Source organism: Dasypus novemcinctus, chromosome 30 (assembly GCF_030445035.2).
Source record: "Dasypus novemcinctus isolate mDasNov1 chromosome 30, mDasNov1.1.hap2, whole genome shotgun sequence".
Lineage (NCBI taxonomy): Eukaryota > Metazoa > Chordata > Mammalia > Cingulata > Dasypodidae > Dasypus > Dasypus novemcinctus.
Genome location: NC_080702.1, coordinates 17,832,397 through 17,845,321, shown reverse-complemented (window position 1 = coordinate 17,845,321; position 12,925 = coordinate 17,832,397). Strand labels below are relative to the sequence as shown.

The 12,925-nt window shown below is 39.5% G+C and overlaps 1 protein-coding gene across 1 annotated transcript in view; it reads left to right on the top strand.

Annotated features, from left to right (window-relative positions):
• Positions 1–12,925, top strand: part of LOC139437862 (butyrophilin-like protein 10) — an 84,025-nt gene that overhangs the window by 29,136 nt on the left and 41,964 nt on the right. The window contains exons 5-7 of the mRNA XM_071212733.1: positions 8,332–8,463; positions 8,725–8,745; positions 11,953–11,973. Coding sequence (XP_071068834.1) covers positions 8,332–8,463; positions 8,725–8,745; positions 11,953–11,973 — 174 coding nt within the window. The remainder of the gene's footprint in view (positions 1–8,331; positions 8,464–8,724; positions 8,746–11,952; positions 11,974–12,925) is intronic.

The following is a 12,925-nucleotide window of genomic DNA, read 5'->3' as shown; positions in this document are numbered from 1 at the left end:
ACATCCCATACCAGTATTCCTCCGCTGCCATTGTTGAACCACTCTGTGATCCAAAACTTCCTGAAAAGTGAAGCCCAATATAATGTCAGGTTCCCTTACTAGTAAAATGGAATATAGCAATGAGTTTAAAGGTTAGATCTAGAATACGTATTGATTTGGGAAAATTCTACACCCTATCTTTTTCTTTTCTTTTTTCCTAATTATTGAGCTTCTCTTCACAAGAGCCTTAGATCACAGTAATTCATATATACAATATACAGTGCTCCCACACATCCACCTTAAAACCTTTTCCCTTCCACAGCGATAATCTTTTAACTAATTCATATCATATTTCCTGAAACTGATATACAGACTCCGAGACAATAGGTTTCAAACAAGGTGACATCTGTGCTTACATTGTGGTCCATACTTTAGTATATACAGTTTTCTAAATTTCTTAGTTATCCTATGTTTTACATTATGGTTTACATTATTAGTCTGACTTCCCCCATAAGTTTTTGGTGTAATATTTCATGCTTTATATCCATCCTTGTGTACTCTCGTGAAACTCCTCTCTTGCCCCAACATTTACCTTGGTTCCATCCATTCAACATCCATTTTCCCCTCCCCTCAGGGCCCACAGCGACAGCCAATCTCCATTTCCTGAGGAGCCACGTCCAGAGATACTTGCAACAGTGTTCAGGGCCTGACTTGCTCAACTGCCCTAATGCCCTGGGAGCCACCCTTTCTCTCGAGAGATACAGTTCCCTCTATTTGATGGCATTAGTCCTCCCCAGGATGTGGGTCCACCCCCACTCTCACTACTTGGGTCTCTACCCAATGGTACAACCCTCCCTGGCAAAATGAGCATTCAGACATTCCCCAGGAGTCCATCCCGCATCAGACCATCCCCTCTGAGCATCCTAAACAGGTAACTCTCCTAATTATATTTTGATACGGTTTCGTCAGCATTTTACTCTCAACCAACACCTGGTAATCTCCTATGTTCGTATGTTGCCCCGCCCTACCCCTAATTTTTTGGGCACTATTACCCATCCGCCCCTCCCCAGCCCCTCTCAAACCTGTAAAGCGCCACCCAAAGGCAACCCCTTGGCCCCATTTTATCTCTTCTTTGTGCTCATACTTACCGCCAGCACATCATAGATTCCACCCCTGAAGACGTCGGCTCACATCCTTCCTCCTGATTTCCTGTAAGCCTATTTTCCAGTCTCTAGCTCTCTGAGGCAGCTTGCTTATTTCATATCATTGAGGTCATGTAGTATTTGTCCTTCAATGCCTGGGTTGCTTCACTCAACATAATGTTCTCAAGATTCATCCATGTTCTCACGTGTGTTTGTAGTGTATTTGTTCTTACAGCCGAGTAGTATTCCATTGTATGTATATACCACATTTTATTGATCCATTCATCTGTTGATGGGCATTTGGGTCGATTCCAACTTTTGGCGATAGTGAACAATGCTGCTATGAACATTGGTGTACATATTTTGGTTTGTGTCCTTGTTTTCAGTTCAGCTGGGTATATACCCAGCAGTGGTATTGCTGGGTCATATGGCAAATCTATGGTTAGTTTTTTGAGAAAACACCAAACTGTCCTCCAGAATGGTTGGATCCTTCTGCATTCCCACCAGCAGTGGATGAGTGTTCCCCTTTCTTCACACCCTCCCCAGCATTTGTATTCTTCTGTTTTTTCATAGCTGCCAATCTTATGGGAGTAAGATGGTATCTCATTGTAGTTTTGATTTGCATTTCCCTGATAACTAGAGATTTGGAGCATTTTTTCATGTGCTTTATAACCTTTTGTATTTCTTCTTTGGAGAAGTGTCTGGTTAAATCTTTTTCCCATTTTTAAAATGGGTTGTTTATCTTTTTATTTTCAAGATATAGGAGTTCTTTATATATGCAAATTATCAGATATATGGTTGCCAAATATTTTCTCCCATTGTATGGGTTCCCTTTTTACTTTCTTGACAAACTGCTTTGAGGTGTAAAAGGCTTTAATTTTGAGGAAGTCTCATCTATCTATTTGTTCTTTTGCTGCTCGTGCTTTTGGTGTGATATTCCTGAAGCCATTTCCTATTACAAGGTCCTGTAGATGTTTCCCTACACTGCTTTCCAAGGTCTTTATGGTCTTGGCTCTTATATTTAAGTCTTTGATCCATCTTGAGTTGATCTTTCTATACGATTTGAGATGGTAATCCTCTTTCATTCTTCTACATATGGATATCCATTTCTCCAGGCACCGTTTGTTGAATAGGCCATTCTCTCCCAGTTGAGAGGGCTTGGTGGCTTTATCGAATATTATATGGCTATATATATGAGGGTCTATATCAGAACTTTCAATTCGATTCCATTGGTCTGTGTGTCTCTCCTTATGCTGTTTTCACTACTGTAGCTTTGTAGTATGTTTTGAAGTCAGGTAGTGTGATTCCTCCAATTTGGTTTTTCTTTTTCAATATGTCTTTGGCTATTCGGGGCCTCTTTCCTTTCCAAATAAATTTCATAGTTAATTTTTCTAGTTCCTTAAAAAAGGCTGTGTTGATTTTTATTGGGATTGCATTGAATGTGTAGATCAGTTTTGGTAGGATAGACATCTTAATAATATTTAGTCTTCCTAAACATGAACAGGGAATATTCTTCCATTTATTTAGGTCTTCTTTGATTTCCTTGTACAGTCTTATATAGTTCTCAGTGTATAAGTTTTTGACATCTTTAGTTAAATTTATTCCTAAATATTTGATTTTTTAATTTACTATTGTAAATGGTTTTTGTTTCTTGATTTCCTCCTGATCTTGCTCATTATTGTTGTACAGAAATGCTACTGATTTTTGTGCATTGATCTTATAACCTGTGGCTTTACTAAACTCATAAAAGAGTTCTAGAAGCTTTGTTGTAGATCTCTCAGGGTTTTCTATGTATAGGATCTTGTCATCTGCAAATAATGAAATTTTGACTTCTTTCTTTCCAATCTGAATGCCTTTTATATCTGGGTCTTGCCTCAGTGCTCGAGCAAGTACTTCTAAGACAATGTTAAATAGAAGGGGAGACAGTGGGCATCCTTGTCTTGTTCCTGAGTTTAGAGGGAAGGATTTTAGGATTTCTCCATTGTAAACAATGTTGGCTGTAGGTTTTTCATATATACTCTTTATCATGTTCAAAAAATATCCTTGTATTCCAATTTTTTGGAGTGTTTTTATCAAGAAAGGGTGCTGTATTTTCTCAAATGATTTTTCTGCATCAATAGATATAATCATGTGATTTTTTTCCCTCAATCTGTTTATATGGTGTATTACATTGATTGATTTTCTTAATTTGAAACATCTTTGCATACCTAGAATGAATCCGACTTGGTCGTGGTGTATAATTCGTTTAATGTGTTGTTGAATACAATTAGCAAGTATTTTGTTAAGTAATTTTGCGTCTAGGTTCATTAGAGAAATTGGTCTGTAATTTTCCTTTCTTGTGGTGTCTTTGTTTGGCTTTGGTACTAGGGTAATGTTGGCATCATAGAAGGAGTTAGACAATGTTCCTTCTGTTTCGATTTTTTGGAAGAGTTTCAGCAGGATTGGTGTTAGTTCTTTCCGGAATGTTTTGTAGAATTCACCTGTGAAGCCGTCTGGCCCTGGGCTCTTCTTAGTTGGGAGGTTTTTAATGACTGATTCTAGCTCTTTACTTGTGATTGGTTTGTTGAGATCATCAATTTCTTCTTTTGTCAATATAGGCTGCTTATGTGTTTCTAGGAATTTGTCCATTTCCTCTGAATTGTCATTTTCCTTGGAATATAGTTTTTCAAAGTATCCTCTTATGATAGTCTTTATTTCTGTGGGGTCAGTGGTGATATCTCCTTTCTCATTTCGTATTTTGTGTATTTGCATCTTCACTCTTTTTTTCTTTATTAGTTTCACTAAAGGTTTGTCAATTTTGTTGATCTCAAAAAACCAGCTCTTTGGCTTGTTTATCTTTTCAAGTGCTTTCTTATTTTCTATTTCATTTAGTTCTGCTCTTATCTTTGTTATTTCCTTCCTTTTTCTTCCTGTTGGATTACTTTGTTTTTTTTTTTTTGTAATTCCTCCAAATGTGCAGGCATTTTTTTTTAAAGATTTATTTATTTATTTATTTAATTCCCCCCCACCCCACCCCACCCCCACCCCCCCGGTTGTCTGTGCTCTCTGTCTATTTGCTGCATCTCGTTTCTTTGTCTGCTTCTGTTGTCGTCACCTGCACAGGAAGTGTGGGTGGCACCATTCCTGGGCAGGCTGCACTTTCTTTTACACTGGACAGCTCTTCTTACGGGGCGCACTCCTTGCGCATGGGGCTCCCCTACACGGGGGACACCCCTGTGTGGCACAGCACTCCTTGCATGCATTAGCACTGCACATGGGCCAGCTCCACACGGGTCAAGGAGGTCAGGGTTTGAACCACGGACCTCCCATGTGGTAGACGGACACCCTAACCACTGGGCTAAGTCCGTTTCCCCAAATGTGCGGTTAGTTCTTCAATTTTTGCTCTTTCTTCTTTCTTGATATATGAATTTATGGCTATAAATTTCCCTCTCAGTACTGCTTTTGCTGCATCCCATAAATTTTGGTATGTTGTGTTATCATTATAATTTGTTTCAAGGTACTCATTGATTTCTTCTGAGATTTCCTCTTTGATCCACTGTTTTTCTAAGAGTGTTCTGTTTAATTTTCAAATCATGGTGTGAAATCTGGGCCTCTGGCCCTTGCAAATTTCCAGCTTGACTCCACTGTGGTCAGAGATATTGTTTTGTATGATTTCAATCTTTCTGAATTCATTAAGCCTTTCTTTGTGGCCTAGCATATGGTCTATCTTGGAGAATGATCCATATGCACTTGAGAAAAATGTATATCCTGCTGTGTTTGGGTGTAATGGTCTATATATGTCTATTAGATCCAGCTCCTCTAATATACTGTTCAAATATTTTGTTTCTTTAGTGATTCTCTTTTGAGATGTTCTGTCCAGAGTTGATAGTGGTGTATTAAAATCCCCCACTATAATCGTAGATGCATCTATTCTTTCACTTAGTTTTTCCAGCATTTGCCTCAAGTATTTAGAGGTGCCCTTGTTAGGAGCATAAATATTTATGATTGTTCGTTCTTCTTGGCAGATTGTCCCTTTCACTAATATGTAGTATCCTTCTTTGTCTCTCACAATTGTTTCGCATTTAAAGTCTATTTTGTCTGATATTAATATAGCTACTCCTGCCTTTTTTTTGGTTATTGTTTGCTTGTATGATTGTTTTCCAACCATTCACTTTCAGCCTCCATGAGTCTCTGGGTCTAAGATGTGTCTCTTGTAGACAGCATATAGATGAGTCATATTTCCTTATCCAGTGTCCCAGTCTGAATCTTTTGATAGGTGAGCTTAATCGGTTGACATTCAGTGTTATTACTTTCAAGGAATTATTCGTGTTAGCCATATTTTGATTGGACTTGTGTTTGTCATATTTTTTGGTTCTTTTTTCCCTTCTCTTTTTGTCTTTTTTGTTGCTCTTACACTCTCCTCCAACTCTGCCTGTCCTGTTTTTTCCTTTCTTCCTGCAGAACTCCCTTTAGAATTTCTTGAAGGGGAGGTTTCTTGTTGGCATACTCTTTCAGTTTCTGTTTATCTGTGAATATTTTGAACTCTCCATCATTTTTGAATTCTAGTTTAGCTGGATAGAGTATTCTTGGTTGGAAATTTTTTTCCTTTAGTACCTTGACTATATCATACCACTGCCTTCTTGCCTCCATGGTTTCAGATGAGAAATCAGCACTTAATCTTATGGAGCTTCCCTTGTATGTGATGGTTTTCTTTTCTCTTGCTGCTTTTAGGATTTTCTCTTTGTCTTGAGTGTTGGATAATTTGATAAGTATATGTCTTGCGGTGAGCCTGTTGGGGTTTATGACGAGTGGGGTGTGCTGTGCTTCTTGGATATGTACATCTGTCTCTTTCAGTAGATTTGGGAAGTTTTCAGCCATTATTTCCTGCAACACTCCTTCTGGGATGCCTATAATACGTATGTTTTATACGTATTATATAATACGTATTATATAATACGTATTGAATGACAAATTCAGGTCCCTAAGTCCTAGCTGGATTTTTTCTGTCTTTTTATCGACCAATTCTACTATCGGTTTGATTTCCAATGGACTGTCTTCCACATAACTAATTCTCTGCTCTGCCTCTTCAAGTCTGCTGATGTTTGCTGCAAGTGTATTTTTGATTTCTTGAACTGTGGTGGTCATTCCCATCATATCTGTTATCTTTTTGCATATGTCTGCAATTTCCCCTCCAAGTTTTGTCTTCATGTTGTTAACCTCTTCCTTTACTTCATTAAATTTGTTGGTGGTAAATGTTCTGAGATCTTTAATTACTTGTAGGAAGTTCTGCTCCCCTTCCTGATTTTTAGTTTGTTCATTGGATTCAGCCATGTTTTCCTGATTACTGGTTTGGTTTGTAGATTTTTGTTGCTGTCTGGTCATCATTTTATCTTGATGGGTTTAATCAGTTCCTTAGCTTCTTTGTCTAGTCTTGGCGATTAATTAGCTGTTGTTTTTGCATAAGTGTTATATCTCCTCTTTGTCACTTTGTTCTTCTCATTCTAATTTCTTATTGCTGGCTGAGTTCCCTTTGAAGGAAAGTATTAGGACCGGGGAAAGGCAATTGTGTAAGCAAGGAAAAAGAATAAAGTAGTATTGGTGATAAATGTTAACAGAGCATCAATATGAGCTCTAGGAGGATCAATATTAGATTCACGTAAGTTGTGTAGAGTTACAGCAGTAGGTAGAGTACCTATAATGAGGTAGTCGACTCTATATGGGAGGAATATGGTATGAATTAAAAAGCTATTGCTTTCGTGAGAGAGGGAACGAGAAAAGAAAGGCAATAGTTTCAAGAGTGGATAAAAGACAGAAAACAAAACAATGGTATTAGAAATTAAGAGTTAGAGAATTGGGGGATCAAAGAAAGAAAGGTGGAATATAGGAGAGACAATAGATGATGGGGGATATCAAGATGTAGGGGAAAGGGGATAGTGTAGGTAGCCAAAATCAATTCACACAGAAATGAGGCAGCGGAGGATGAGGAAACCCAGCAAATGTGAGGTTTTCCCTGTAGCACCTATTGTATAATTAAGATAAAATAAAATAAGAAGAAAATGAGGGATAAGAGAGAGAAAAAAAATGAGAAGGAAGAAAGAAAAAGGGGGTGAGTAAAGGGCAGAGAACACGTAGGGAGAAGGAAAAAAAAGATATAGAACAACCAGTACAGCAACAAAAACAAAAAAATAAACCTAAATAACTGAAAAAAAAAAAGTCTTTGGGGGATACGCTGAGAGAAAAGACTAGGAGATAATGCAATGTTAGCAAACAGGACATTAAAATATAAAATAAAATAAAAATAAAAATAAAACAAAACAAAACAAAGAAGAAAAAACGCAAACGTTGAGGGCTAGGACATTCAAGGACCTCAGATGGACCTCAGGGCGTGATGGATTCAGGGATGGAAAGTCTGAGATATTGAAGACTCAAGAGGTGTGAGTCTCTGGGGTGTGGGCCACCAGGGTTTAGGGGACTCAGACCTGGCAACCTCAAGTCCGGTTAACAGGGAGCCTGGGAGCACCGCAGTGCAACACAACCTTCAGGGATCCCCGCAGCTGGTTGTCAGCCCTATGGGTGAGGTCACATCCGCAAACTCTATCTTATGTGTCTGAACCCTGCAATTCACTCACTCACTGGGGTCTATTCTGTGGATGTATCACCAATTCGACTTCAGGACCCCTCTCACCCTGTAAGCTCCTGGAATGGCCACTTGGGGGCGCCTCTACACTGCAGCCAATTTAATGATGCAGATCAGTAGCCAGGCCTGGTGGTGGGGCTCCAGCCCGAAACGCCAATAACAGAGTCCAAAACCAAAATTCCCACGCTTTGCAAAATATTCCCCTAATCGGATTCCGGACGTCTCCCATCCTGCCAGACCCTGAAACAGCTTCCTGGTGGCATCTCTTTATTGCTAGCAATTTTAGTCCACTGCAGATCAGCAGCCGGGCTTGTGGGGGCGGAGCTCTAGGCAGAAGCGCTATTATTTGTGTCCGCAATCAAAAATTCCCTGCTTCGCAATAAAACTCCCATTTGTCTCCCCAAATCGGTCTGCAAAGGCCTCCTGTCCTGTTAACCCCCCAATAGCCTGCTCAGGGCTTATGAATTCCCCAGTACCGCAGAGCCTCCAGAAATCACCACTCAGCACCGGTGCCGTGGCTTACCAACCCCAGGAGGGAGCGTCCGGCGCGCAGCTCCCACCTCTGTGTAATAGAGTCTCAATTATATCTTATAGACAAATTTTCTCTGATACCTTCCCACCAAATCGATGTCCATATACCTCCTGCCCTGCAAAAATCCCGAAACAGCCTGGTCCTGAAGAACCTCCAACGCTGCCCAGCCATTTCTTTGCAGGAGAGATTATCAGGTATGCTCACTCAGCCACCATCTTGCCCTGCCTCTGTCCCCTAGTTGTTTTTTTTTTTTTAATTTTACATTATATTTCTTTCCTATATTCTGTTCTCTCAAGGTTGTGAAGAGTGTACATGTAAGTAAACTCTTCACAGCCCCTTTAATAGACAAACCCAGGAACCTGACTTTTCAAATGGGACCTACAGTGTGAGCTGAAATGTCACTCAGACATCAGATGAACCTTAACCATGCATCTTTTTTTGTGTGTTTGTTTTAGGTCAACTTATGATGCAGCATGGTGAGTTGGTTTATTTTGAACTCAGAGAACTTCACTCTATCATTTACAAGGTAATTTCACAGATACAAGGAGAGCATGACAAAGACGGATGGAATTCATCAGAAAGGGTTACGTAAATTGTGTTTGCTTGAAAAGTTTCTACAGAGCTCCCCTTATCTACATTAAAGCAAAGAAATTAGAATTCAAGCTTAAGTAAAGTTTAGTGAACCATTCAGCTCATAATGTATCAATATTACTGAGGTGAAGCTGTATTTGATAAAATTTCAGCAATCTAGAGAAGAAACACCACATCACACTGTTCCTTAAACTATTTCTAAGTTTCCTTAAGAAGTGGTTTTCACGTTTGAACATACATCAATATCACTTGGAGTTTTAGTTAAAATTCAGGAAGCAGTTGTGGCTCAAGTGGTTGAGTACCTACTTCCCACATGGGAGGTCCTGATTCGGTCCCTGATGCTTTCTAAAAACAAACAAATAAACAAGCACACAAACCAAAAACCCACTTCAGAGGATCTGCTGTGGCTCAGTGTTTGAGCAACAGCTTCACACATACGAGGTCCTGGGTTCAATCCCTGGTCCCTGTTACCTCCAAAAAAACTCACAGAATGCTATGTCCAAATTTTTGATTCAGTAAGTCTGGCCTGGGGCCCAAGAATTTGCATTTATTAAAAAATTCCCTCATGATCTTTATACTATTGGGCCAAAGACCACGTTTTAAGAACCACTGCAATTTACTTGATGGTTTAGAAAATATTAAGATTATTTAAATATTAGAATTCATAGGGTATGTATATTGCTCGGGGTATAGAAGGAATACAAAATGTAAATGCCTGGGAGTATATCAAATACAGTAAAAGTCATGCAGGTTTCCAGGATGCACAGAACTAAAACCTAGGTTTCAGTTATGAATTGATAATAATATGTAAGAAATCTTAGAGTAGATCAAGGGTCCATCTAAGGGAATTGTTATTGTCTCCTTTTTTCATTTACAAATATAAATGTCAGTTAAAGATGAAATGAAATATTCTCAAATGTCAGTCACTTAAAAAGACCTGGGCCCTTTTGAAAACTCAGAATCATTCATTGGATCAAAAGCAAGTAAAAGCCAGACATCTTCATGGAGAGTTGAAGTGGTTTCCTGCTTCAATAGCGCTTGAAATGATCAGGTTTGGCTCAATTGATAGAGAGTATGCCTACCATATAGCAGGTCCAGGGTTCAAACCCAGGGCCCCCTGACCCATATGGTGAGTTGGTCCATGTGCAGGGCTGATGTGTGTAAGGAGTGCTGTGCCACACAGGGGTGCCCCCCTCATAGGGGAGCTCCATGTGCAAGGAGTGCACCACACAAGGAGAGCTGCTTTGAATGAAAAAAGCACAGCCTGCCAACGACTGCCACTGCACACATGGAGAGCTGATGCAGCAAGATGATGCAACAAAAAGAGACCCAGATTCCCAGTGCCACTGACAAGAATGCAAGCAGACACAGAAGAACACACAGTGCATGAATACAGGGAACATACAATGGTGGGGCAGGGAAGGGGAAAGAAATTTTTTAAAATCTTAAAAAAGAAAAAGGAAGCTGGCACTCATCTCTGTTGGACAGGCCAGCCACTCCCAGCTGCCTTCCACCATCCTTCCTGTGTAATGCAGCCACCACCCCAGCTCCTCAACCACCCACTATGATGACCACATCCCCATTGTTGGTATGCCAGAAGTACAACCTGGACTCAGAGGCTGCGATTAACTGCCAGATCAACATGGATCTCTAAGCCTCTTATGTCTACCTATTGACCATGATGATGTAACTTTGGAGAACTTTGCCAAATATTTTCTTCACCAATCTCATAAGGGGAAGAAACAAGCTGAGAAACTAGTGAAGCTGCAGAACGAATGAGGCACTCAAATCTTTCTTCAGGATATCAAGAAACCAGAATGAGATGATGGGGAGAGTGGGCTGAATGCAATGGAGTGTGCATTACAATTGGGGAAAAAATGGTGAATCAGTCACTACTGGAACTGCACAAAAGGGCCAATGTCAAAAATGTCCCCCTCTTGTGTTATATCATTGAGAACCATTATCTGAACGAGCAGGTGAAGTCCATCAAAGAACTGGGTGACTATGTAAACAACTTGAACAACATGGGAGCCCCAGATTCTGGTTTGGCAGAGTATCCCTTTGACAAGCACACTCTGTGAAGTAGTGATGATGAGAGCTAAACCTTCTGTTGGCTTTCCCAGAGCCAAAGGGTAGGTAGTGCATGTATATTGGGTTTACCTTTTTTAAAAGTTGTATCAATGTTCATCCACCAAGTTTTTTTCATTGGTACCATTCCTTCAAAGTAATTTGGTACCAAAAAAAAATTAAGTAAGGCAAGCTTATTGAATGAAACATCTGTTTAAGTGTGGTTAAATATATATAGTAGACCAATCTTATTCTTTTAGTCTATTTGCGCTATTATCCAAGGTATTGACAGTGGACACAATGCTGCAAGTTCTCCTATTTTGATCCCTAAATCTCCCCTGACAGAGGGAACTTTGGATCCTAGAGGAGTCAGAGCACCAGGGAGCTGAAGGGACAATGCAACCCTGGGAATATTAGAAAATGAAAGCCTTCTCAAGCTCTTGAAGGCAGGTTCCTCAATATAAAGACAACTCATGCTGAGTAAATGAGGGTATAAAACATGAACTTCTTGCTCTTTCCTGAGCTTAGAAAGATGATTTTGGAGCTAGATACATTTCTATCATTCTCTTCACCTTATTTTGACTACTTTTCAGCTGCCCAATCCATAATTAACAATACTAGATTATTATTTACACAGTTTAAAATCATTTTAATGGGAAATATCTAATGCTTGGTAACTGTTTACTTTTCAGAATATGTGAATAGAGGACAAATCATATCTACCAAATATTAATCTCAAAATTCACACAGAAATCTTACAGAAAAATTCTCTGGCCCAAGTAGTGGAGAGTAGCCTTTGAGAAAGCACAGACAGATCTTTCCGAATCATAGTATAGTTCTCAAGAGTCTGCCAAGAATCAACAGTCTACTGCTGTGCAGTTGTCACCTCTTTCTGTTTGCGCACGAGCCTTGCAGCCCTTGATAGTTTCCAATTCATATAAGACTGTACTGCCTTCACGGAGGAACATACTGTTAGAATTTGTAGATATTTATTCTCTAAATACTTTTTGTGTTTGTTTTCAAAGGTGAGCTCCAGGAAACATATGGTAAGTCATTCATTCCCCACCCGTCTGTTTAAAGAATTGGTAATAATTTAAAATGCCCAGGCACTTTTTATAAATTTGGTAGATAATCTGATTCAAGAACAAAAGACCTTATCATATAAAGAAATAAAATCTTATACATTTCAATTTTGGGAATTCTAAGTTGCTTCTTTAGTTTGCCATAACTGGCTTGTCAATGCCTCCCTGATCTTTGTTGGACCATTATCCATATAATGTCTTCAAATTTGTAATTATCAGTTTGATTCAGTAGAGGGGAGAATCTGGTTGGTTGATGGGCAGTGTGCCAAAGGATGCACTAGTACAGTCCCAAATGACAAGAAAATCCAAAAAAGCACAATATTCTTCCTTTAATGCAAAGCAGAGTGTCTGACTGATAATAAAAAGCTCTATTAATGGTAGTATTTTTTATTTCGGGGGGATCTGCTTTGTTTCTGATCCACTTTCACTGAAATTGGGAATAAGTACCTTGTGTAAAGTGTACCTGGAAAATATTTTTTTCTCCTCTGAATTTGAAATATTTAGTTATTTTTTATTAATATTTTTGTCTCTTTTTTATTAATATTTTTGTCTTTATTTTTTAAATATTATATTAAAAAAATATGAGGTCCCCATATATCCCCACCCCTCTACCTCCCTCCTCCCCCCATAACAAAAATCTCCTCCATCATCATGAGACATTCATTGCATTTCGTGATTACATCTCTGAGCACCGCTGCACCTCATGGTCAATGGTCCACATCATAGCCCACACTCTCCCACAGTCCACCCAGTGGGCCATGGGAGGACATGCAGTGACCGGTAACTGTCCCTGCAGCACCACCCAGGACAACTCCAAGTCCCTAAAATGTCCCCACATCTTATCTCTTGCTCCCACTCCCTACCCCCAGTAGCCACCATGGCCACTTTCTCCACACCAATGCCACAATTTCTTCGA